The sequence below is a fragment of the Haliaeetus albicilla genome, chromosome 14, assembly GCF_947461875.1.
Source record: "Haliaeetus albicilla chromosome 14, bHalAlb1.1, whole genome shotgun sequence".
NCBI lineage: Eukaryota > Metazoa > Chordata > Aves > Accipitriformes > Accipitridae > Haliaeetus > Haliaeetus albicilla.
In genome coordinates, this window is record NC_091496.1 from 25,702,163 (window position 1) to 25,729,430 (window position 27,268).

Consider the following 27,268-nt stretch of genomic DNA (forward strand, 5'->3'; position numbering starts at 1 on the left):
GATGGGATGATAGACCTTCATCTCAAGTGTTTTGAGTCCACCTACATCTACTGAAGGATTAAGTTTTATGATGCTCACCGGAGTTACTGCAATTAATATAACTTGAGAAACTACCCTCAACATATCTTATAATAAGTATCTTACCATTCTGAAAGATTTGTATGTGCCTCTTCAGTCATGAACTGGAATTGTTCAAGTAAACTGGAAAGCAACAAATGCACAGTCAGGACTGAACCAAGTCGCCTCATTGGGTCTACCATGTGATAAAGGTCACGCAGTAAAGTTTGAATCTTGGGTGCAGCAGAAGGGAAAAGCTGAAAAGAGAGACATTGATTAGAGACTACACATTAGAATATTTGTAAAATGCAAAGAAGTGAGAAATACTTAGAAGACAGTGTATATAGCACATGGATGGATATATATTAATGCTCTTTCCCACATGTGTAGAAAGTCACTGTCTTGCCCAGCCTTGCAAATCAGGATTACTAGTACTGACATGGAAGTCTAACTCCTTTGCCTCTGATTTGACTTCCAGATCTATTCAACTCAATACCTCTTCAGAAAGGCGCATCAGTCTCCCATCCTGATACTCATCCAGAAGGTCTAGAAGAAATCCTGATATCATGCAGACTCTGAACAACAGATCCAGTTGCAGATCTTTTATTTCCCCAATACTCATAATTTCCCTCATTAACTGCCATGCCTATTCACAGACACTGTTATTTCTCCACCTCTATTCTTCTCCAAGAATGGACTCAGTTTAAGTGTGAAGAAGACATATTACATATTCCACCTGCTTTTTTTGCCACTTTTTCATCTATATCTATTCTCTGGTCATGATCTCAGTGTTGTACTGTCTCCAGTTCTTCCATTAAAACCTGCTTTGCTTCACTATGATTCTATTTTCTTACCAACTCAGTCATTTAAATAATTTTCCTCCTTTTCCTTTCACTCTGTTTTCTGGTCTCTGTTTCTGCTTTAACTGTTCTTTTCAATGAATCCTCAACTCAAATTCTCTCTTTTATTTTCTTAAGTTTTTTAATTTAAATTCCCCAAATCCTCCAAAATAAATCAGCCTAACCTCTACCTTCCTGCTTCCCTGTCCATCCAGCCTAATACATGTGCCAGAGACAGCAAAGAATGGTAATGAAGGAGAAATGTTAAGAGGTTTACATAAAATATATATCCAATGCAACAAAACCCTGTTTATTTTACCAGCTCAAATTGTCCAAGACTCTTCAGCTCCTTTACGAAAGTAATCACTGAATTTATCTCTTCTAAAGACAAACATTGCTCATCTTCTCTGTGGTAAGTTCCATCCTATGAAGGAAAGGGCAGCATAGTCTGGTGAAATCACATGGAAAGCAGGGTGCTTTCATTAGACCCCCATCCCTTTGGTGATCAAAGGAACAAGTCACAGCAGCTCTCAACTTGCCCTAACCTCATCCAAAGTCATGTCAAGCCAGCTCCTTGATAGCTCTTCCCGTTTCTCAGTCTAGAATAAACTAGACTGTGCATTAGCTTTGTGTAGAAAAGTACCCATATAAACTACCATGGGAAGAGACTGCATGAAATATAGACAGTGAAGTGGACAGTTTGAAATGTGGTCTGGTCTCCTACAGAACACAGACTTAGGTAATCGTATCATACGTGTGCGTATGTCTGCAGCTTCCTACTTTAGCCTGTCATAAATTTAGAACCCGTGACCCTGTTTTAGTCACACCTATCTGAGGGGCAGAAGTCACATGGATAATTTAGTCCCTGTAAGCCTTGTAAGCAGGGGGGGTCCTCAGAAATGCACCCTTAAAAGTGCCCAAACTGAGAGAAATACTGCTAAAGGAGATCCCAGCTTGTCAGAAATAGTTTTTACTAGTGATGCAAACTTTATACAGATCCTATAAATGCAAAAAAATTTAATTGGATCCTGCATTCAGAATAAGACACAAAGTTGTAGGAAACAAAATTTAATTCTGATCCTCATGAATCTACTTATCTGAGTTAATCAATTCTAGGTTTATGAAAACACACAAACCTGTATATTAAAAAAGACCATTTAAAAAATGGTAGGGAAATTATTTTAACTGTTAAAGTTTTAAATATATCTTTAAAGTCCTGTACTTTGGGAAATGACATAATTTGAGAGTGGAATTTTTATAAAAGAAAATTCGATTGTTTAATATAATTACAGTTTTATTCCCTAGAAGTCAGTAACAGATAGTTTTGATTAAATAAATCCTTCATTCTATAATTTGGCACCTAAAATTTCAGAAAGGCATACAATTTAGAATGAAATATTTTCAGATAGTTAATAATAAGAAAAAGGTAGAATGAACTACCTTGTTCACAGCTGATCCATATATTTTTTGTAAAGCTTCTATGAAACTGGATGTTGAGGACACATTAGATAAGAGAAATTTAAAAGTATCTTCAAGAAGAAATTCTTTGAAAGTTTGGTCCTGAATGTTTGCTTCATCCTCATCTTGAAAATCAAAGTTTTCATGCACCTGTTGGAAAACAATATAAGAATTTATAATTTGAATATCAAGTTCAGTCTTCTTATAACCACATATATCAAACTGGAACTATTTATAAAAAAATAATAACAACACTAATAAAATAAACAGGATTATAATATAACAAATGCTGTACCACATTTTCTGTTAGAACTACACACCACAATGTTTGCTGACCTCCAGTGGATAGAGCACAATGTTGCATTCTCATGTGAGCTTTTTTTCCATGTGTTTGATGTGAAATTTGATTAAAAAAGTAAAATGTCAGCTTCTATGTTAACATAACTCTTGCAAAACTCAGGTATTTAGGATTTACTACAGATGAAAGTGTAAGTTTTACAACATATAAACACAATGCATAAACTCATGTTTATAAAATATGAATAAATTAGTATTTTAGCATAAACACAAATATAACTTCAAGCTGCATGGGGTTTGTGCATACTACGGTTTCCAAGGGATGCTATTAGAAGTCAAATGTCATAGTAATTATCAAACGTTATTTTTTAGAGTAATTTGTATTTTCATAAGAAACTATTAAACCCCACTGATTTGCATGGATTATGGTTGACGGACGAGACTTCTATACAGGCAGGTAAACATTATGCTTTATGGTAAGTTTTTTAAGCAACTCCTGGGAGAATTTTTTACAGCTTGGTATACAGTTATTAAATTGTTAGGACAAGCCACATTTCTTATACCAGCTAAACAAGTCTTGTCAGACTAATGAGGATATCGTCTTCATGGATTTTTTAAATTGTACAAACTTTCCTTCATATGTCCATTTTTCCTTTGTGTTTCAAGGATCTTTTTTTTGTGAAGGACGGAGAGATTAACTGCCCTGTTGTTACTAGAAATGAACAGATTTTAACTGAGGATGAATTTTAAAAGTGTTCTGTAATTTCCCAGGATATATTTACTAACTCTTTTTGCCTTTTGTGTGTCATAAATATGGACAAAGATTGTATATACCTAGGTATATACATATTCGTGTGTATATACTGAGGTAATGAGAAGCAGCTGGAAAGCAGTACAATTTTTGTTTCTGGCCAGGCTGTTCTGAGGCAGGAGTGGTACAACATTGGCACAGGGAGTTTATGCCACAGGTCACATTTCTCTGGTTTTGCGGTCCTTGAGAACCATTAAGGAAGAAGGCAGCACAGTAGAGATCAAAGCAGGTCATGGACTGAAGAAGTACGATACAATTCATGGAGAAATTTAGTTTGTATTAAAAGCTGATTGTGGTATTTTAACTTCTTCCCTTCATCTTCGTGCTGGCACAGTAAATACCTACCTCTGCTTTCACACAATGCTTCCTATGGATTTTGTTTCACTGATATTCAGTTGGGTTGATAGTCCTTTAGTGCTAAAACGGAAAGGTTTGCACACTTCAATGGTGTGGTGAATTTTATCACAGGAACTCTGTCCCTTAAAAACTGGTTTCTCCCACAGCAACTCTTCACTTCCAGGCAAAATTAATATTAACGTATTTGTACATTTCTCAGAGATCTGAGGGTACCTATCAAAGAGGGTTACTTGCTGTGTTCTTTTTGGTATAAGTTTTTTGGGTCAAGCAGTAATTTGTGTAATTTTCTCACCTCAAGAACTACTGGGTATATGGAGGTGCCGAATCCAATGTCAAAGGTTAGCATTTGAAAACATTGGCTGCATCTGAAATACAATATAACAGGAATCAATTCAGTGAGGTTAGGTACTGTTGTGAAATACAGAGTCATAAAATCATTTAGGTTGGAAAAGAGCTTTAAGATCATTGAGTCCAACCGTAAACCTAACACTGTCAAGTCCACCACTAAACCATGTCCCTATATATGCTACAATGACCTACACACAGGTCCAGAGAACACAGAAGAACATACACACACAAGTCAAGAGTCAGCATGCAATATAGACTAAATAAAATCTCTAAGAGCCAGCAGCATTAAACATAGGTGGAGTCAGATTGTGAGCTGATGAAAACAGTGCTGTATTTAAGTGTATTTATATGGTTGACTTTTAAACCAGTGAGGGAGGTGAATGGAGGAGGAAATGCCTTTTTATGAGAATGAGGTCCTGCAAAAGCTTTGAAGACATTTGGAGGGCAATAGATGGCAAAACTACTGAAGCCAAAGAATTATGCTGCAGCTATGGGATGTTTCAAGGCATGGGCCAGGAGCTCTAAGCAAGTCTTGGGTTATGTAAACAAGAGATATCCATCCCATTGGTAAAAAATTGTTAGCGTTTGGATCACTGTCAAAATAGCTCTATCCCATTACACTCCTCCCCTCCTCACTACCCTCTCCACTCACAATGTAAGTTTTATTCCCAACTTGTATAAGTCAAATAATGAGCTTTATATTACTGCTACTAAAACACCTGGGTTCTCACATAGCTTTATAAAACATATAAAAGTAATAAATAGTAACTTATTTAGTATTTGTCATAAAAATGTCAGGGATGTGACATAACATATATAGAACAAATATTAATTTTAATTAATAAAAATATTACATAATAAAGGTTGATTTATGTGTAAGAACTGTAACACTCTAATAGAAGTGATTACAATGATTTAACACCCACAGAAATGTGACTGTTGCTGCCTAGGTATATTCCATAAGGTATATTTCATAAAGTATTCTACAGTGCCTCTTGTTCAGATTGCCTGCCACTGCCAGCTCTGAACCATCTGGGCTACTCTAACATTAAATATTTGACATATGACAGAAGGCTCACTGAAGGGAAATACAGCTTTATATATGTTAGGACTAGCCCAGTTGTGAGTGATTTCTGTTCACTTGTGCTGCCTGAAACACTCCATCAGGACACAGCATCTGGTCCTAAGTATTCATCATAACCTCTTCACAAACCAGAAACACTGCGGATATTGAAGAGTCTTACTCTGTAAATGCAGCATGTCCTCACTTTATAAGGAAGTATGAAATAGAGGGGATTTTTTTAGTTTAGGAGTTGTGTATCCTCTACAATTTTTATTCTGTTCTAAGGAGCTATCTTGACAATAGCATAGCAATGACCACTGCAAGTCACTTACTGATTGAAAGAATTTGGTCCTGAGGCAGATGATTCACTGAAGACCTCAGTTATAAGCAGAAGTTTGCTTATAGCTTCCTTCATGTTGTTGAAGGCTTGCTGGGGAGAACTGCTTTTAAAGAATATCTCAAAAAACCTTTGCAGCTGTGAAAGAGATTACATATATTTTTGAACATTTACAGTAAATCAGTGCTTAAGATCATAAATTAAAAGGCTGGTAGAAGTAAAAAATGCCTTAGAATGCCAACTTAAGTTCTGATTCATTTGCACAGTAAAGTGGCATGAAAAGCTTCACACAGCATATTAGTACAGAATGACTTTCTGTTTACAAACAAGTATATCAGAAGCAAATTCTGTATTAATGGTTTTAAAAAATATTGCTCACAGTCTAAGCTTACTTTGATAAAACCTTTTGCCATCAACTGGTTCTAGGCAATGGAAACCACAAACACTTATTTCTTCAGCAGTAGGTAATAGCACACTCAAAGTAAAAGCCTTTTCTCTTGTTGACATACCGTGCCAAGGGCTATCCCACTTGACCTTGACTATAAATCCTTACCCCAGGTTAACAAGCTTTAAATAGAATATAGAAGATGTTGAAAAAATTACCAGCCTCCACAGCCTGTGTTTTGACTAAACTCTTGCATATCCTGAGGTTTTTAGATTTGTGGATCCTCCCAGTGGCATACTCACTGGCCTGCACAACGCTGTCCTCAGCTGCTTTCATCACTCATGTGAATTCACCCATCTCATCACTTCAGATAGAGATTCAGGGAAACAGCTGAAGCAACACAGAGCCTCAGTGAAGAGTGGAACACAGGCAGGTTTTGCTGCATTAGAGTCCTTTGTGCTAAGAAAGGGGCTGCTTTTGAACCATATTCCCATTAGAGTTATCACATGGCACAGAACCCGATTAATGTAAAACTATTAGATAATTTAGTAGTACTATATTACCAAAGAGATATATTTATATAGTAAAAACATACTATCTTTAGAGATAAAGCACATAAAGTACACATAGAACATGTTTTGTATTGATATTCAGAAAAGAAAAATTTCTGATTATTTCCAGGAATTTCTCTACTACATTGTCTTAGAAATGCCATTATATCTTTTCTATTATCACCCACTTATACATGTCCCACCGGGGTAACATGATGGAAGCATGCAGGCTTCTGTGGACAACCCCACTAGGGACTGATGTGGTTGGCATCTCTCTAGCTGCCTTTGACTACTACAGTCATGAACAAGTATCCACAGCAGATGGGTTAACCAAGCCTTGCCTTTAGCAGAAGCCCATAACAAGGTTTAATGGGATATTTTGGCTCTTAAGCATGATCACAGAATCACAGAACCACAGAATGGTTGAGGTTGGAAGGGACCTCTGGAGGTCATCTGGTCCAAACTCCCTGCACAAGCAGGGTCATCTACAGCCCATTGCCCAGGACTGTGTCCAGGCAGCTTTTGAATACCTCCAAGGATAAAGACTCCACAAACTCTCTGGGCAACTTTTGCCAGTGCCCAGTCACCCTCAAAGTAAAAAAGTGTTTTCTGATGTTCAGAAGGAACCTGTTGTGTTCCAGTTTGTACCCATGGCCTCTTGTCCTGTCACCACTGAAAAGAGCCTGGCTTTGTCTTTTTTACAGCCTCTCTTCAGGTATTCATACACATTGATGAGATCCCCCTGAGCTCCTGAGAAGCCTCTCCAGGCTAAACAGTCCCAGCTCACTCAGCCTGTCCTCATATAAGAAATGCTCCAGTCCCTTAACCATCTTAGTGGCCCTCCGCTGGACTCTCTCCACATACACCTTGCACTGGAGAGTCCAGAACTGGATGGACACAGTACTCCAGGTGTGCCACAAGGGCAGACTGCTGGCTGATGGTCAGCCTGGTGTGCACCAGGACTCCTAGGTCCTTTTCTGCAAAGCTGCTTTCCAGTTGCTTGGCCTCCAGCATGTACTGGTGCCTGGGGTTGTTCCTTCCCAGGTACAGGACTTTGCACTTCCTCTTGTGGAACTTCATGAGATTCCTGTCAGCCCATTTCTCCAGCCTGTGGAGGTCCCTCTGGATGGCAGCACAACCCTCTGCTGTATCATCCACTCCTCCTAGTTTTGTATCATTAGAGGGTACACTCTGTCCCATCATCCAGACATTTAACAAAGATGTTGAAGAGTAATGGACCCAGTAGGGATCCCTGGGGTACTCCGCTAGTTACTGGTGATGTGTTATGAAATATTCACTGTGCTGACACCAGATCTTACAACATACTCTGTGCACTCTAGTCCACAGAATTTTCTAGACAGTGTTGGAACCTCCCCTTGCCAAGTATGCTGGTCTGCATTGGCATGGATGAATGTCTTTCAATTTCTTCAGGCAGCATATTGCAGTTAAATGTAATAAGCACTTTCCTTTTCAAAAAATACTGTATCGTTGCCTACAGCCAGCCATGGGAAATACTTGAGTATGCAGCTAACACTGATCCTCCTTTGCTTTTTGCTCTCTTCAGTCCCAGTAACTCCATTCTCTTGTGTTGGTAAATAACTGGTGGGCAGGAAGTTGGTCTGCCTGTCTTTCTGTTCTTATCACCTCTGGTTTTATTCTAGTAAGTTGTTCCCTTCCCAAGCTTTACTAAGAGAAATATCCCCCATGCACAGATCAGACCCTTCAGGGCTGAAGGTTTGCTGTGCCTGGGACTTTTTCTCCTCTTTCTGATAAACCTATTTGAAATGCCAGTAAGAAAAAAAATGACAACAGTATCTATGACTAAAATGATAAAATTAAACCTCTGACTGACAGGAAATTGCAAAGTAAAGGTTGCACATATAGCCTCAACTCTGCCCTTTGGATATTCGCATGATGTTGAAATCTTGAATTCATCACACTATTTTTATGCTGTAGAAAGTTTTCCATGTGTCCTGCAATTCCATGAGTCTCTAGGGCAAAAGAGCCCCAGAACTATTATTTAGAAAGAGATTATGCAAATACTCAGATCACACTCTATTTCATTGCCACAAAAGGCTGAGAGGGAGTTTGTGTTTCCCAAAGTCTAAGATCACCAAAGCTGTGTTTCTCCCACAGAGTAGTACAAAGATTAAGAACAAGAAGCTGCATATTTTTCAAATCCATTCTGATTTAGATTTATCTCTGAGTGAAATTGTCCCATTTCAGTTCCTTGCTGTGGTGGGTTTACCCTGGCCAGATGCCAGGTGCCCATCAAAGCCATTCTATCACTCCCCCTCCTCAGCTGGACAGGGGAGAGAAAAATATAACAAAGGGCTTGTGGGTTGAGATAAGGACAGGAGAGATCACTCACCAATTACCATCACGGGCAAAACAGACTCAGCTTGGGGAAAATTAACTCAATTTATTACAAATCAACCAGAGTACGGTAATGAGAAATAAACCCAAATCTCAGAACACCTTCCCTCCACCCCTCCCTTCTTCCCGGGCACAACTTCACTCCCTGATTCTCTACCAACCCCCCCAGCGGCACAGGGGGACGAGGAATGGGGTTTACGGTCAGTTCATCACACTTTATTTTCTGCCGCTTCATCCTCCTCAGGGGCCTGACTCATCACACTCTCCCCCTGCTCCAGCGTGGGGTCCCACCCACGGGAGACAGTCCTCCATGAACTTCTCCAACGTGGGTCCTTCCCACGGGCTGCAGTTCCTCATGAACTGCTCCAGCATGGGTCCTTTCCACGGTGTGCAGTCCTTCAGGTACAGACTGCTCCGGCGTGGGTCCCCTACGGGGTCACAAGTCCTGCCAGAAAACCTGCTCAATGGGCTCCTCTCTCCACAGATCTGCAGGTCCTGCCAGGAGCCTGGTCCAGCGCGGGCTTCCCATGGGGTCACAGCCTCCTTTGGGAACCCACCTGCTCCGGCGTGGGGTCTTCCCCGGGCTGCAGGTGGATATCTGCTCCACCGTGGACCTCCCTGGGCTGCAGGGGGACAGCCTGCCTCACCATGGTCGTCTTCACAGGCTGCAGGGGAATCTCTGCTCCGGTGCCTGGAGCATCTCCTCCCCCTCCTTCTGCGCTGACCTTGGTGTCTGCAGGGTTGTTTCTCTTACATGTTCTCACTCCTCTCTCCAGCTGCTGTTTTCCATCTGTCCCAACTTTTTTTCCCTTCTTAAAAATGTTATCACAGAGGTGTTACCACTATCACTGATTGGCTCGGCCTTGGCCGGCAGCAGGTCTGTCTTAGAGCCGGCTGGTATGGGCTCTATCGGACACAGGAGAAGCTTCCAGCAGCTTCTTACAGAAGCCACCCCTGTAACCCCCCTCCTACCAAAACCTTGCCACACAAACCCAATACACTTGTTCAGGCCAAAACCAGTCAATTAAACTGTTCACGTGAAATAAAAAATTTAAAATGAAGACTCATCTCACCAAGGTGTAACTACATGGTTGCTCTTCAGCTGACTTTGACACCTATTTCCAACACCTCTGCCAGATCCTGTACATCACTCACGTTCCTGCTACACTGGCTTGCTCCTTTTCTCTTATTTCCTAAATCTGCAGTGGGTATTGAGGGGCTAAGTGAGAAGCTGTGTTATTTTGCTGCACAGGGAACATAAAGAGTTGCAGAATTTTATAAGGAGAGGTGGGGATTATTGGAAGGAAGGGCAAGAGGGACAGAAAAAGCCCCATTAGCTCATTTGCTCCTCACTGTAAATTAATTCCTAAGCACCTCAACACAAAGGGTACATAATGCATATATTTCTAGTAAGAACTGATGAAAGACAGGCTGATTTGCCCTATTTGCACTCAGAGCATGCTGTTGGCTATAACAGCCACCTGTTTCCAACACAACAGGCATTAAAATAAAACTGGCTTCTCCGAAGAACTGCATTTTAGTTACAGCCCTCCTTAGCCAGACTAGAAAAGAAACACTGCTCAACAGGTTCTCTCATTAGGGGATATCACGTTTTAGGACAATGTTTATTCTAAGCCAATGACTGAAGATAAATATTTAGTCAGGCTGGTTCAGGACCAAGGGAGACAAGAGACGAATACTTCAGGTTAAATTCCAATTCATGAAAAAAATCCTATTTAAACAAGTTCAGGTTAGGTTTGACTCTTACGGATTCTACAGGATTCTCAGCAACTGATAGGGAAAATAAGAACTGTATGGATTAGGGGTGATAAAGTATGAAAATCTGCAGCAACCTCAGGTTCTTCTGAGTGTGCAGTGTGCCCAGCAAAGATATATATATATATCTGGGTTCAACTGCAAAATATTAAAGTCACTGAGTTGAAGGTTTCTTCAGATGATCACCAGTGATGCTGGTTCTCTCACCTTTAGAGGAAACAGACTACCTGACCAGCAAGATTCAATCTCATTATTGATTGAGCACGATTAAAATCAGCATTGAATAGTAAAAAGAGAACAGAATGGGAAAAACTGGTAGCGATCACAGGAATTTAGTCTGGGAGAAAGCTGACCTCTGGTTGGCAAATTTTTAAGCAGAGGAATAGGGATTAAATTTTAGTAGGCTGTAAAACTTAACACAAACATGCACACATATTTTGCACAATGACACCATTGTACACAGAATTGCAAGACTTCTCAGGAGCTTGAAGATGTTCATCCACACGCTGGATGTCTACAGTTGGAGGTATATTCCACATATTTATATAATGCCTTACGGAAGTGTGTAAATGCAGTCAAATTACATGGATCAAGACACATTTTCTGTAAAGGTAGAATGAACTAGAAATATTCTTAAGATTAATTTTAACTCATTGACCTTTTGCTCACTGATAACTACTTTTGCTTTAGGATAAGCCACTGGAAAAAAAAGATTTCGCTAACTCAATATTAATTTTACAATGCTTTTTCTCTACCCACTTTGACATCCACTTTTTAAAATCTGCAGTCACTAAAATAACGTTTATGATCTCAGTGACACAGATCCCTTTGGCTCCTCAAAAATACAGTGAGCCATCAGTTAAAGGCCTGACACACTGAAAAAATGCAATTTAATTGACAAAGGAATTCCAATTTGCAAGCGTCATACACAGAGTCAGGGGGACTCAAGGAGAGTGGAAGAGTGTGGCACCCGCAGGGCTGGATACTATAGTGACTGTAATAATTCCCTTGAGAGGATTTTCCTCTGGAAATTTTTCTGCAAATGAGTTTCTTAGGAGAGATGCTGGGGCATCCTAGGGCAGCTAGCTGAATGGTCAGCTGAGGATTGCCCTGAGAAAGAGTATAAAAACAAACTATAGAGATCTTTCTGAGATTACCTTCTAGCTCAGTCCTAGCACAGTCTAGGCTCCTGATGAGACAAACAAGAAATATTTTCCTTAACTAACCTTAAGAATGGCAATAAATGCAAACTTAAAGCACCTACCTTCACTGACTGCATTGATTAGCTTTTTGTTGATTGTAATAGACACTCAGAGGCACAGCTCATGTGAAGACAATTCACTCAGGTGTCAAAATCTGTAGAGGAATCCCACCCTACAAGACTACATGGCTTATGTGTATGTACGAGCTAAATGTCTAGTTCCTTTTATACCTCACTGCAGAACACAGACACTTGAAGAGCATGATTTATGCCATCCTAAGGTAGACGCCTCAAAATGGTGACATTAATTGCAACCTAAAACTGCTCTGTTCCTCCAGTGACTGTACAGGGAATCTAAATGAGACACTGAAGACAGGATTTACCATGGGAGCGCTCACACAGCCCACCCACAGACAACAAAACCTGTGTGCTTGGAATATAAAGAACTGTCTGGGAGGATGTTTGTCCCAAACTTATCATAAAGAGGAAGGTGACCATCAGTGAGGTTAAACAGTAACCAGGAAATTACAAAGTGACTTTTGAAACTAAGGAGGAGTCAGCTTGGGAAACAATATGAAAGCAGCATGACAATTTGCAGCGGCGGGGAGAGACTTTGGGGTGGAAACAGCAGCAGTCAAAACCTGGTCAGGCACCACCAGAAGTCATCCCACTGCCATCACAGCTTCTGCCTAGACTGCAGGGAATACTAGGATGTAAGGATGGGCATGGGTCCTATGTAGGTACATATGAAATGGGCACATGCAGAGCTGGAGCCCCCACTTCTCCAAGCAGAGGCGCATGCATGAAGGGAAGCTGCATCCCAGGAGAGTGGGGCTGTGTTTGTAACCCATGCTGCCTGTGAGATAGGGTCTGGGTAAACATGGATGAGTGGGTGGGTGCGAGTATAGCTTCAGAGGGTATTTATAGAAGGATGTTTAGAAATGGGTAATGTTTATTAACATTTTTGAAGTGTCTGGCATCCCGGTTTACCTGTTCTGTTACTGAAATTGATAGTAAGTGTATTGTTACTGGTTGCCAGTTAATTACATATCATCAAGTAGCCACTTCTATCCTGGTTTTGGTTAAACAATGTGAACTTGTCATTTTCCTGCAACAGTATGTCACCTTTGGAGGTGTAGCTGAGCTCTGAATTTAGCCAAGAGGCAAGGAGATAAAAGATAAGAGGCCATTGGGTCTACTGAGTAATGCAGTGTAATTTTGAGGTTTACATTTTGAGATTTGGTGCATCATACTTTACAGGATTTGTAAGAACAGAATTTGAAAGGACCTTGCTGGTTCCTAGTTTTAGCCTTCAAAACTAGATGTCAGACAAAGTTATCCAGATCACAATCTGAAAGCAAGGTTTATGTCGGAGGAACCAAAGCATGACCTTTGGTTTCAAGAAATTACCCTTTCTGAAGTAATGAAGGGTGTCCTTTCCAGATTGTTCTGCTATGCATCTGAGCTGTTGCACTCTTTCTGATCAATTGGATCCACAGGGTCTCAAAAGACTTACGGTAATCGCCTCTCCTTGAAAATTGCCAAGGATGTTTTCTCTTGAATCAATTCAATCAATATCTGATAACTTCCAGTATAGGCCCTGTACTCTCAGTTCATTTTTGTACATTCATTCTTCTTACTGGATCTATATTTGGTGAAATTTCTTCACCAAGTCCAAATACTTTCGGGTATAAGTAGTCATTCATAGATACAAAAATACTCTTTTACACACATACAAGAATCTTTTTGGCGATAGGTATAGAGGTATCCAAATATCCAAGATATCTGCAAGAATACAGACTGATTCCACATAGAAGGCCAGAAAAAAAAATACTTTGCAATGAAGCTATTTCCTATATTGCCTGCTAGCACAGGCAGACCTCTCCACTGATCACAGAATATAGAAAAAGCCGTAAGACATATAATGGAAGAAAAATGTACCCATAATCAGAACAATGGCTCCAGAATACATCACAGAGAAAACAGTACAGTAATTTATCATGAGTTTATAGTGCTAGATTTAGGTAGGTCTGTTTATTCCACCCCGATTTATTGTTATGATGTGCCATTTCTCTGCAGCTCTAACATGGCACTTGATAAAGGGGGAACCACAGTATTATTCAGCTATTTTATACAGTAAATTTCCCACTTACATATTTCTTTTCTTTACATAAGATTTTTTTAAAGAGATGTTATTTAATAGTTCAGGACCAAAAAAACCCTTGTCCCTTAACACTTTTATAACTTATTTACATGGAGGAGAAAAGACCATCTGAGAAAGGTTTCCTCTAAAGACCCTTGCTCTTAAGACTAAGTCCAAAGACAAAAAGCCGCTCACTAGCTTCAGCAACCACTAAATTAGGTCCTTTGACTGAGACTGAACTAAAGAATGGTTTCCCAACCCAGCATCGACTTCTTAGTGGAGAAGTAAAGGTGATTTACTAACAGCATTTCCCAGCTCTCTGTGAGAAGCAAAAGTGGATCAGCTTGACCTAGGGAAGCTGGAAAGCAAAACAGGAAAGATGAGAAGAAGAATCAGGATAATGGGAGGTAGGTCTGGGAAAGTTGGGAGCCACAGAGGGGCATGCTTAGAGAGCTGCCTGGATTGAACAGCGAGAGCAATAGGATCTGTAGACCAGGAGAAAAGCAGAGAGCTAAGGGCCTGGATAACAGTGTAAAGACTTACTTATGACATATCCACATGTTATAAAGAATAATCAATCTAGAGCTTTTAGTAGCTAAACTGGGATGTTCATAATGAGAAGAGCAGAAAAGAACTCCAGGAAGAATTTTAACTTTATTTATGCACTGCATGACAGATTGGCACAGACGTGGAGAAGGTAAAGAAGGAAGGATTACTCGCTCTTTCTCTTAAGACAAGAATTAGGACTATGAAAATAAGTAATCAGGTAGAAGTTTTAAAGCAAACAAATATTCTTTCTCAGGCAACACATAAATAATCTATAGAGTCTCATTGTTGCAAGATGTTGGGAATACCAAAAGCATTAATGGATTAAAAAAATCTAGTAGAGAATTGCATGGCATAAAAGTCCACTGGAGCTTATTAAACATAAAGATATATATTCCACTTCCAGTTTTGTGTTTCTAACCTTGCAGGTTACCGGAAATAGTTATAGTCTGCCTAGGGATGAGTACCACTTTATGCTTGTCCTGTTACACAGTTTCATGATGCTTTCTTGCCTGGTTATTGCCAGAACAGAATGTCAGACTAAGCATCTCTTTGATCTCCCCCAGTCCAGACAGACTTTCATTCTTATATCAGTGAAAAGAGAAATGATAGGGCTCTAGAAACCATGAGGACAGAAAACAGAGATGGCATTTATGTTATGCTCAGTCTCCCAGGAAGAGGAGCATTACAGCATTTGATTCTCTACACAGGCTACTTGCAAGAACAGTGAAACACATATGCTAAGTTCTTACAGAACCTAATGAACAAATTTAATTTTATTCCCAAATAACCCTGAATCTAATTGATTAAGAGTCGATGGTCACTTTCTTTTATATTTGGTCCTGCTAGGTAACAGGGCAAGAATATGGAATTAAAAAATAAAACAAAAAGAAAAAATCCTGAGCCCTTCTGCTGTTTCTAAGCATTTTGCGCTTTATCTACGTGTATGTTTGCAGTCTACCGCACATTAAATATCTGTAGCTATTACTTGAGGTAGTATCAAAACTGGCCACTTGAGGGCAATACTGCAACCTAATTTAAACCGTGTTCGGCTCTAAGCCAGACCTCCACGTCGTATTAAAAGGTGTATTTCCTGGGTAGGTGAGAGTCCAGTTTTATTTGCATACATGTTAAGTATAAAAAATATTTCTTTTTACTCAAGTTTCCAAATGCTTAATACACAGAGACAGAGTTTCAGGGATAGTTATAGTGACTTACACCACAGCAATCTTAACAGCAAACTGCTCTAATAAATTATGTTTACTTCACTGCACAACTGGAAAATCACTTAAGAGCATAGTTTCAGCAGAGGGAGGGTATTAAGGCTTATGCAAGAACGCCAGTCAAGGAATTCAAATCCAGGAGGCACCCGACTGTCTATTTCGGATGAGCAAAGGGATGGTGAGCCAGAGCACGGGCTGTGGGAAGCTGCCAACAGCACCGAAGAGCCTTTCCAGGTGATGCAGGACATAGCACCGCTACAGTCTACGGAAGTGCATCCCTTCGTTAAGAACTGGGGCCAGGTTGGGAAAGGTTAATGGCAGGGCAAAGGAAGCACTTCACAGTGTGTTAAACCTTGAGATAATTAATCATAAATGACTGTTTCGCACACCAGCCTCTATAAAACAGAAAATTATTCAGGGGTCAGCCTTCTGCTCAATACACATGCATAATGTCCATTAACACTAAGGGAATTATTGCATACATTGACAGAGACCCATCCCTTAATTGGTACCATATGCAAAATAGAAAGTTTCTATTTTATTATTAATTTTTCAACGCACAGATGGTCTAAATAAGGGGTTTCCAAATTTCCTCAGGGAAATAAGGCTATTACGCAAGTCTCATATCAAAATATTTGTGTGGCAGAAAGCCACTCTTTCCCCTGCACCTCCGCAACCAGGGCCCAAATCTAGCGTCGCAATTTTGCCTCCCCTTGACTACACACAAAATCCATGCCAGCTCAGGATCTACCTTCTTTTGCTTTCTGAACTGAGATACTAAAATATGTATAATCCAGAGAAAACCTGGCAGCTGGTAAGCAAAACACACTTGAACTCTTCCTGAACTGCCACTTGGCCAATGCTTATTCAAGGAGTCATTCTGAAGCCTTGCCACTGTGATTAGGATAAGTAAATATGAGTTTTAAAATAGTTTACTAACAAAGAAGCAGTTGGGAATGCAGTATTATTTAATTCATTAAACTCCTGGTTTTTCTTTACACAGTTTCTCTTAATCATTTGATATTACCTGGTATCCCATCTCCAGCCTTTCTAAAAAGCTCTCCTTCATATAACCACATTCTGGTTACTTCTAGCAACCATAAAGTGTTGTTGTCCATAGGGGATCAAATTTTGAACTTAACATACTGAGTTTCTGATAGTAATGTTGTAACCAAGTTAACCACAATTGTGGATGAATTTCTCATCGATAATAGTTCAATTATACTGGTATGAGAAAATTTGCTGACCAGAGGCCTATATACACTGAAGAGGTCTCAATTATTGTGCAGCATTACTGAAAGCAGCACATCTATGATGGCAATGCAGCAGATTAAAATTATTCTCATCTGTTCATTTAAAAAAAAAATAATTCTGCCAGCTGCTCTTGGGAAAAACATTATCAAACACTAGCGTATTTTTCCAGACCTAAGTCTCCTCTACAGGCATGTTCAGTCCCCAGTGACACTGATGGGTATTCTGTCAATCAGTGGAAGAACAGGTCTTAGACATCCTTTCTGTCTTTATTGACTATTGACAGGTTGGACCTTCACAATCTAACAAGCAATTTTCCTTCCTACACAATAGACTTGGCAGAAACTGAAGGCTTAGGAGCCTTCTGGACCAGGTTCCTCGGCTGGTACAAACTCACATAGCTCCACTGGCTACATTGGGAAAGGACATCACTCTGCTGGCATTGTACATCCCACTAGCAACAGAAGTGATGGCTCCATGTTTGCGAGAAACTTGATGTAATCTTATCCCAAAGGATATCAACGGTTGAATTCAAGCCTTCTCCCAAGTATTGTTTTCTGACTGATGATCTCCTGCCTGATGCCTCTGCACCAAGCACAGAAGCCTCTTTATGATTTTCCCAGTAGTGCTTTCTGGCCACTCCATGAATTCCCAGTGTCTCTCTTCTCCTGCAGACTCCCCGACTCCTCCCAGGTTCTTTATAGGGCACACTGTTTATGCTGAGAGACAGTCTTATACACCCTACTTTCCATCATTCTCTTAATTTGCATTTCAATCTATACATCACTACAAATGTGCTTTCTGTGGTGCCTATTTTTTGTTTATTTCTTGCCATTTTGACAAGTCTGCCTAAAGCTGTGGAGGATATAACACCACAGCAGCAGTAACCAGATTGGAACTATTGTAGATGTGCTGCTGCTTCTATCTATCATTTTTATTGCTTCTTCAGCTGCCAAAGTGCTCTGTAAATGGTGGCCAGCACCCTGTTCAGCAGACTTCCCTCAGTGGGAATTATTTTACAGAGCCATATCACAATTACTAATGACTACTAGCCTTTAAAGTAGTCCCTACTTCAGCTGCGATAGTGACGCTGCTAGGCATTGTGCTATTTTAATAAACATAAAACAATACTGAACCTCAAGGTTTGAAAGTGAGTGAACATTAGTCATCCTAAATGTAAACAGAGGAAAATAAATGTAAAAATAATATATCTCCATGGGCTTCCATAGCTTCCAAGGGGGAAAATAAAGAGAAGTAGGTTCATCTCACCTAATTTTGGAAATCTAGAATTTGGCATGTTCTCTAAGAATGTCATAGCCCACAGAAGGAAGCAGACACTTTTAGCAGAAAACTCATTTCATTCCAAAATCAGTGTCTAAATTGGGTGGAATGATTTGTTCTCTAGCAGTGTCTGTTTCTCCAATAACTAGAATCAGATAAAGAGCTTAGACTAGGCACTTAACTTTGAGAGAGCTAAAACTGTAGAACATACCAATTGGTTGGCATCATCAACAGTCCTGGCAGTGACACCACAACACTCAGACTGACCCAAAGCCATGACCTGCTCCTACCCCAAGAGGGCTACATGGGCAAAGTGCACCAATCCTCAGATGGCTGCAGGAGCTGATCTATGTGACCTCAAGAAATTGCTATTTTTTGACCTTATTCCTTCAAAAGGAAAGGAACAGCCGCAGAACTGTAGTTCCTTCACGAAGAGCTGCCACATTGCAAGCATAGTTCCTTGCTGAAAGAACAAAGGAATGGGAAGGCATGTTTGGAAATCCATAGGACTGCTGAGCAAACTAGAGGTGGATCTCTGCAGGCACTTGGAGATATCCACAGTTAATCCAATTAAGGCATCCTTCTTCATAACACCGAGACCATGGGAGGCCCACCCTCTGCATGGTATACTTCCTTCCCCTTGTTTAGAAGTGCCCTGACCCTCCATCCATGTTTTACTGCACCTAAAAAAAGAAATCTGAACAAACTATTTTAAATATTTACCTTCCTTTTTTACAACATTGTCAATATCCAGGCAAAAGAGATTACTGCATGACAGCACCCCTACTGCTGTGCTTTGGAGAAAACTCCAATCTCGCAACTGCTGTCAAATGTCACCAATAAAAATGGGCTCTGAGGTAAGCAAATCCCTTCATAACCCCCACTGCACAGGGCAACTCTTCCCTGCTTCATGAAGCAAACACCACTCATTCTGAGAAATGAAAGTCCTATATTAAGAGAATATTCACTGTCAGCTGTGGACTGCAAATAAAGAAGGGGTAAAAGAGAAGAAAGATATTATCTGGTTTTCTGTCTCTGTACTTTGCCTGAAAGATGGAAAAATTAGGAAATGAAATGTGTTACCTTTACAGAAAAGTGCTTCTTCTTGGGCGGATGCCAGACAGTGGTAGTTGAATGAATGAATGCCCGCAGAGGTGTTAAGGATGTCACAAGCACATATGCTTTGATGATGACAGAAAGGTCTTGAGCTTTAAGGATGTCCTTGTGGTCTGGTGAAGCTGATGCTTGATTCCTGGAAAGTAATAAAAATACATAGCATTAATGAAGTGCTTTTGCAAAGGAGGCAAATGAACTATAAGAAAATAGTGAAACAGTGAAATTAGCAGAAATAGGAAATTAGCCTTTTTTCCCCTGAGTTAAGCAACAGAGTAGATGAAACCAAGCAGGCTGGAACAAAGCTTTACATCAAGTCTTTTTATTGCTTTCAGAATTTTTAAATCTTAATTTCCATGCATAGAAAATAACTATGTTAGGAAGTAGTTATGTTTGAGAGTACATATGGGTAAATTGTGGGCATATTGTAATTGTTGCAAACCTAGGACATTCAGAGAGAAGGTAAAAATGTTAAAGAAATCCAAGCAGCTTAAATAACAGAAGTGCATAGTCAAAGTATCCAGATTTAACACTGATTTGTAGTGAATTCAGAAAAAAACCCCCACAACCCTACGGAAAGACTGCACTATTGTGTGCAATAGTTTCTTCAATGTAATGAAGAACACAAACGTGGTACTGCATGCTTTCCCTAATGAAAGCCATAAACTATAATTCCAAATATTATGAAAGCCTATGACACCTAGGAATAACCCATAATAAATCAGCTAAACATAAAAGAATTATGCAAGCTAACTTTGTCTTGGAAGTGACATGGCTCTCTAGATACTGGCCTACAGCTCCCATAGTCCACACAAAAAGAATCAGCCATAGAAACAGGACAGAAAAAAACAAACCCAAAGGAAAAATCTGTTATTTAAAAAGCTCATTACTTGGGGAAATCTGAGCTATACTTGGGCATGTTCACAAATGTGGTTATTATTCTGCCTGTTAAAATCTCCAAGTATCAATCTACCTCATAGCAAATGCAATGTGAAGATGACTATACAAATTACAGGTCTCTATGACTGACTACTGGTAAAAAGCACAGGCCTATCCTCCCATTTCTGGGTAATCTTTGGCAAAATGCGGCCTTTCCAGACCTCAGTTTTGCAATCTGTTAAGAGAGTCTAATAATATCTATCTTAAAGAGACCTTTTTCCCCCTTCTGCAGAATGGTAGGTCCTCCGAGCATAAAATTTGTGAGATACTGTAACATGGGAAACAGCACTTGGACAGCCAGTTCTCAAGTACTCTTTGGTTCTTCACTTAAGGGAGGGTCTTTGTGCAAAGGACTACATATGTGCGTCTGTGGTAGGGGCGAGGCAGGGATGGGAGCAGGACATAGCTCAGCCACAGTGAGACCTAAATATTCAGGGGTGTCTCTGGGTCTGTATTTATCTGTCTAGGTGTTTCAGTGCCCTCAACGTAAAGACTTAGCTGTTCACACACAAAACATACAAGCTTGGCTAGTACAGAAAAAAACATTATGCAAATATAATAGATGCAAAGCACCTAAATGCTCCATCTGCTGTGGTCTCCTCTGTTGCTACATTCTGCATCCCTGACTCTCAACTAACTGCATGCCAAAGCACTCGCAGTTTCTGAGGGTGGGGTATCATTAGCTTACAGCTGTGCGCTCGTGCTCTGCTTCCACCAGTACTGCAGATGGTCAGTATGTGTCTTGTCAGTGCTTTCGCTGCCCTGCGACACATTGCTTGAGACACTGGCCCTTGACAGCCCAGGCTGGCCGGAGCACTCTGGGGTGACAACTGGGAGCTGCAGGTCTGAAAAAGTACCAAGGGGATGAGAAAGAAAGTCAGCAGAGCATTGGAAGCAGCAGTCAACTCCTGCTGTTAAGGATAAAATGTGTAAAACACAATAAAGGAGCTACCAGCATCAGCTGAAAATGTAAAATAACAAAAGCTGAGACTATAATCCTTTTTGGATCTGCTAGCAGAGAGCTTGACACCCACCAAGCACCCCCTTCCAGCTGCAAGCTCAGAGGCTTAGCTACAACTCCCACTTTATAGGTGAGTGCATGAGTGCTGCATACAAAATCACCACCTTCCCCCTTCTTCTAAATAGAAATCCTTTATTTCTAAATACAGAATAACAAAACTTTGTTTCTCATGTAACCCTAATTACAATTAATGGAGATAAGAAATTTTTTTAACTAAGGGCCAAGGGACTTCGCCACTGTAATCACACAGACAGCTCAGTAAATTACCACGTATCCTGGTTTCTAGGTTCACTGTTTAAGGCTACATTTTGTAGTTACTGAAACCTATGGGAGGCTTAATTCTCCCACCAAACACAGTATGAGCAGGACTGATATACCAGAGTCTTCAAGATTACTGAGGCATGTAACTATTAATAGTATCAAAATATTGTGATGTGAGGTCAGTCAACAGGTGGTATGTATTTTCTGCTCTTGCTGTGCTGATAAAAAGGCACAGAGCCCTTATGTTATGTCATTATTTCACATAGGGTGGTTTTCATTAACTCCAATACACCTCACATTTCAAGTTCTTAAGTAATAGTCAGGGAAAAGTCAAGCTGTTCACATTATTACCAAACCTTATTACTTATCTTTTTAATGACATACTGCATTGTGCTAATGTTATGAACTTATTTGTATAGCTTCTCTTTTAAAGCATGCACTCTCGACTTTGGTACATGAAATGAAAAATAAAACTGAAGCTGTATTTCTAGAGATGAGCTGTGAGCAGCCATTCAAGGAAAAGACTATTCATTTTCATAGAGATCCTGTTAAAATGACATTGTGATTGTCTATGTTTATCAGCTGTTCATCAGATCAGCTCAGTTCAGCCTTCCAAGCTCAACTGGGATCTAAAATTAATCTAGTCCTTTGCCTTACATGCACCATTTAGCAGGATTAAAGGCTTTACTAATCAAAACCAGGCACTTATTAATATAGCACCTGATGTTCAGATTATACTCTCACTGGCATCTTTGTGTTGTGTTATGCATTATAACTGATTTGGACTTTGTAAGTGACTACCTGTTTGTTGATGGTACAGAGACAAAACAGGCTGCTGTCTGCCTACTTGGCTGTGCAGTAGTAACAGGATTTATTGGGTTTGCATGGCAAGGTTTTGGTAGCAGAGGGGGTGGCTTCTATGAGAAGCTGCTAGAAGCTTCCCTCATGTCCGACAGAGCCAATGCCAGCCAGCGCCAAGTCAGACCTGCCGCTGGCCCAGGCCGAGCCCATCAGCAATGGTGGCAGTGCTTCTGGGAGAACATATTTAAGAAGCATGAAAAAAACCTGCACAATACCAGCAGCAGCCAGAAGAGAGGAGTAAGAATATGTGAGAGAAACAGCCCCGCAGACCCCCAGGTCAGTGAAGAAGGAGGGGAGGAGGTGCTCCAGGCGCCGGAGCAGAGATTCCCCTGCAGCCTGTGGGGAAGACCATGGTGAGGCAGGCTGTCCCCTTGCAGCCCAGGGAGGTCCACGGTGGAACAGATATCCACACTGCAACCCATGGAGGACGCCACACCGAAGCAGGTGGATGTGCCTGAAGGAGGCTGTGACCCCATGGGAAGCCCATGCTGGAGCAGGTTTGCTGGCAGGACTTGTGGACCCTTGGGGGACCCATGCTGGAGCAGTCTGATCCTGGAGGACTGCAGCCCGCAGAGAGGACCCACGCTGGAGCAGTTCATGAAGAACTATCTCCTGTGGGAGGGACACCATGCTAGAGCAGGGGAAGAGTGAGGAGTCCTCCCCCTGAGGAGGAAGGAGCAGCAGAGACAGCATGTGATAAACCAACCTCAACCCCCATACCCCTGTGTCACTGAGGGGGAAGAGGTAGAGAAAATTGGGAGTAAAGTTAAGCCCAGAAGGAGGGGAGGGGTGGGCAGAAGGTCTTTTAAGATTTGGTTTCATTTCTCATTACTCTGATTTGATTGGCAATAAATTAAACTAATTTCCCCAAGTTGAGTCTGTTTTGCTGGTGATGGTAATTGGTGAGTGATCTCCCTGTCTTTATCTCAACCCACAAGCCTTTTCTTATAGTCTTTCTCCCCTGTCCAGCTGAGAAATAGAGTGATCGAGCACCTTTGGTGGGCACCTGGCACCCAGCCAGGGTCAACCCACCACACGGGAATAAGCCAATAAACTCCCTTTAAATCATTTATTTAGCAGACTTGCTTCTGAATATGTACAAGGAACAGATCTGCTAAATTAAGTGCTATTTTTTCCATATCTTCCTTATAAAGGCACAACAGCATTTCATTATGGCAATTTCCACCCTATAAAGAGACTGGCATGTCACCATGGCAATTCACAATGGTCCCACAGCAACTACTCCTATGCATTGTTTCAGTTACCTAACTGAAGTACCTATATTAGCAAAATAGTATTCTTAGGCTTTGTCTTTAGGCAATGGAGAGAGCGCGAGACCAGTCCTTGGAGCACTAAGAGAAATACTGGCTCTGAACTGCTCTCTGAAAGGGTCTGTTTTTTCACTGACTATGCAAGAAAACTAAGCTACTTACTTGCAGCTGCAAATAATTCCCATAGCGTAAAGTTTGATCATACAGCTTTGGTGTTCAGGCAAAACCAGCATTATTAAAACACATAAAGGCTCTCCACAGTGCACAGATGACTTCAGAAATGTTTTTCTGATTTATCTCACATTGGTAAGAAGGCAAGACACAGCCCTCTGCTATTGCAACTATCTATAGAGTTATGGAGCCAAGCCCTGTTTCCCTGTATCTTGGTACTGGGGCACATCCATCGGGAACAGCCCAGCACTGTCAGACTCTTGAGTTCAAATCTCATGGCCTAGGTCTTTAAACAGCAAGACACTGATCTGTTGACTGTGAGTGGGACCAAAGTCACACAAAACCCAATGAAGCCCATGACAGCAACCTAAGCTACCCCCTTGCCAATGCTGCCTAGGGGGGCAGACAAGAGAGAGACAGGCTGTCCTACCTTGATGGCTATAGCACACAGCTGAAAGGAGGCAGAACTGTGCTTCCAGACCAAGCTCCCTATAGCATGTACACTTTTTACATTAGGCCATAGCTACGTGACAACACTAACAGAACCATGCAAAGGACAAGAATGACAGCTCTTCTCAGCTGATCATCTGAAAGCCAAATTATGTCAAAGGTGTGCATTTTGCAGCAATTGCTTTAGTTAAAATGACCATAACATTGAGAAAAGGGAAATGCACAAACCATAATTTTCTTATTTAAAAGAAAACAAATATTTCACTGAAAATAAGAACTAGGCAGCAGAAAATGGCTGTTGAGCTCATTAATCAAGAGAAAGTAGAGTGACTTTTCCTTTTTAAAATATGGTTTTAATTGTGTTGCTAAGCAACAAGTAACCAATATGGTATTAACTCACAAGATGGAGTTTGAAGAGAATGAGATGAGGTTTGTACCTACATTTACCCCCCTCAAATGAGAGTTTTAGCTGTTTTGGGGAGATAGAAAAGATTACTTTGACATTAATTCATCTGTCACTACCCAGTGGACCATTTACTGGGGCTGGATATACAAAAAAAAAATTTAAAAATGGGTAGGGACAGATAAAAAATGGAAGTGTCCTGAAATTCTCAAACTACTGGGTAGACGATCCTTAGTATTGCCCTAAGTCATTGCAATATGCCTCAACATAAAAAAAAAAGGAAACCTGGCATCTCTTAAAGAAGAGAAGGTTAAACAAATTCAGGGTGCTGGTGATTAGCATCAAGAACTAAAAATGAGGAAATGCTCGTACATTATCCCTCATGCTATAGAGCATCCTGTTTGTACAGTGCCTTGCATACCTCTGTTGGTTTTGTGTTAGCATCCACCTGGGAGTGAGCCCATCTCAGGGTGGCTGGAAGAACGAGAAGGGGAAGTGAGACTGTCACAAGGTACTTGCTCCTTTGAGATGACACACAGCATGTAACCATCAGGCAGAGTTAACAGGGAGTGACAGTCCCTCGCTTTGGAAAATCTACTTCTAGTAATCAATGAATACAATTATCATAATAATAAAGAGACATCAGTAGTGCTGAACTGCAGCACACTCAGCTGCATCAGTTCTCATGGCAACTCTTCACCTGCTCTTGCACTCAAAAGCAGCAACAGTGTTTATTAGAGCTGTAAATTTGTTAATCAACATTATCATCAATGAAAATTAGCCGGCAGTGCCTTTACTGTTTGCAGTAATTGCCATGTTTTTCCATCTTGAAATCACTCCACAAGCTGTTGTTAATTAACCAGTCCTTTTGAAGTATGTAAATAACATCAACATTTTATAACAGAAGAGGTGAGGCAGGCTCAGCAGTTGATGTGTCAGGCAGCTTAGGTAACCAAGTTAGAAAGAGTCCAAGCATCCTAGTGTCATACCCAGATTACATCCCCTCTTTCAAAAATTCAAATCTTAATATCACTAGTTTTTGTAGCAGACTCTAAAGATCAAAAGAAGAAAAAAAAAAACCAAACCACATAAACTAGAAAAGAACATTTTCCCTTTTAAAGTGGCTATGCAGTAACTGAAAGGCTACACAGACTGCTGCCTTTCCTGAGGAGCAGCTGCAGGCTTTGCCACAAGAACCTTTTGCTGGTGCCATTTGTGACAATGCAGTGTAAAGCAGAGGACCTAAGGCCAGATACCCGCTTTCACTTAAAAGAAATGCTTCACTTCCTCAAAATTCTGGCTTGAGGAAGTTTTCTTATGCTGACATCTCTGAAATGATATCATTGAAAACACTGACAAACAGCACGACTTTACCTCTGCCTAGGGTGGTCTCCCTGATGCCATTTTGATGGGTAAGGAAGCCACCACAAGTTCTCAGCTGAATTCACACATTAGCCCTCTAACCGCAGCAACAAGTAAAACATAGATCTGAGACATAGGAACAGCTGGGAGGCACATGCGAAAGGGAGGTATAAGATCCACCAAAGCAAGTCAACACCTCCAGATCAAAAAATGAAGTACCTCTTTGTCACATGAACTGGAGGTAGATATTGTTCTGTCAACTGCAATCTCTCAAAGTACCACAGAGTCAAACAGATCAGCTGACAGCGACAACTGGTATATCTAACATAGCAGCTACACTGACAGCTAATGAGGCCTTTCAAGTATTTTAACACAGCTATGACTTCTTGCTCCCTCTCTCCCCATCTCCAGCTCCCAAGTTATTTACTTGTCTTTGGCTCAGAGTTCTGAAGTGTAACATGAGATTCAACACGTACACAATAAAGAATAGCTGATTTAAGAGTTACAATGTGTGGCTGAGCAAAAGGTTTACCAACAGCTAGAAGTACATTTGGACAAATTAAGACTTCCTGGAGCAGAGCCAGGTCAGCGCTGACACGGCTGCAGCCATGTGGACTGGTGGTAAATGGAACACTTAGGTTAACGTGAACATCTGGTGATCTGCAAAGGTAAGGAATTTAGCAGGAGAAGACCCTACTGGTTGAACTGAGTAACACTCAATTGAAACAAAAGGAAACAGAAGATGAATGAGGATGTGTCCTCTTCTTTATCCTTCCTTTTATATTATCCTTTGATGTTACAAGGAGGGTTATGATATGGTTTTGTTACTTTTTTTTTTTTTACTTTGTTCAAGATCAAATAGGCTATATTTTATACACTTCAAACATGGAACAAGGAACGATTGAGACTATTGTTTGTGAGAAAGAGGTCATTTTGCTTCTAAAGTGCCTATCAGCTGTCAGATCTGTTAGAAACATTTCAAGAGCGCTTGAGTCACCTTGGGAGCTCCTGGTTGTTTAATGAAGCACAAAGCTAGAGATGTGACAAAACATAACTAAGGTGCTGTGCTTTGTTCTGAGCCCAGCACATTGTTCATTTCTTTCATAAAGGACATTG

At 40.7% G+C, this 27,268-nt stretch overlaps 1 protein-coding gene across 6 annotated transcripts in view; it reads right to left on the reverse strand.

Moving 5' to 3' along the window:
* CPED1 (cadherin like and PC-esterase domain containing 1) overlaps nt 1-27,268 on the reverse strand; it is a 163,352-nt gene that overhangs the window by 88,643 nt on the left and 47,441 nt on the right. For all 6 annotated transcript variants that reach the window (XM_069802042.1, XM_069802043.1, XM_069802040.1 and 3 more), the window contains 7 exons: nt 21,041-21,197; nt 19,384-19,552; nt 5,563-5,705; nt 4,112-4,184; nt 2,337-2,504; nt 1,216-1,320; nt 145-314 (listed from right to left, as the gene is read on the reverse strand). In XM_069802042.1, coding sequence (XP_069658143.1) covers nt 145-314; nt 1,216-1,320; nt 2,337-2,504; nt 4,112-4,184; nt 5,563-5,705; nt 19,384-19,552; nt 21,041-21,197 — 985 coding nt within the window. The remainder of the gene's footprint in view (nt 1-144; nt 315-1,215; nt 1,321-2,336; nt 2,505-4,111; nt 4,185-5,562; nt 5,706-19,383; nt 19,553-21,040; nt 21,198-27,268) is intronic.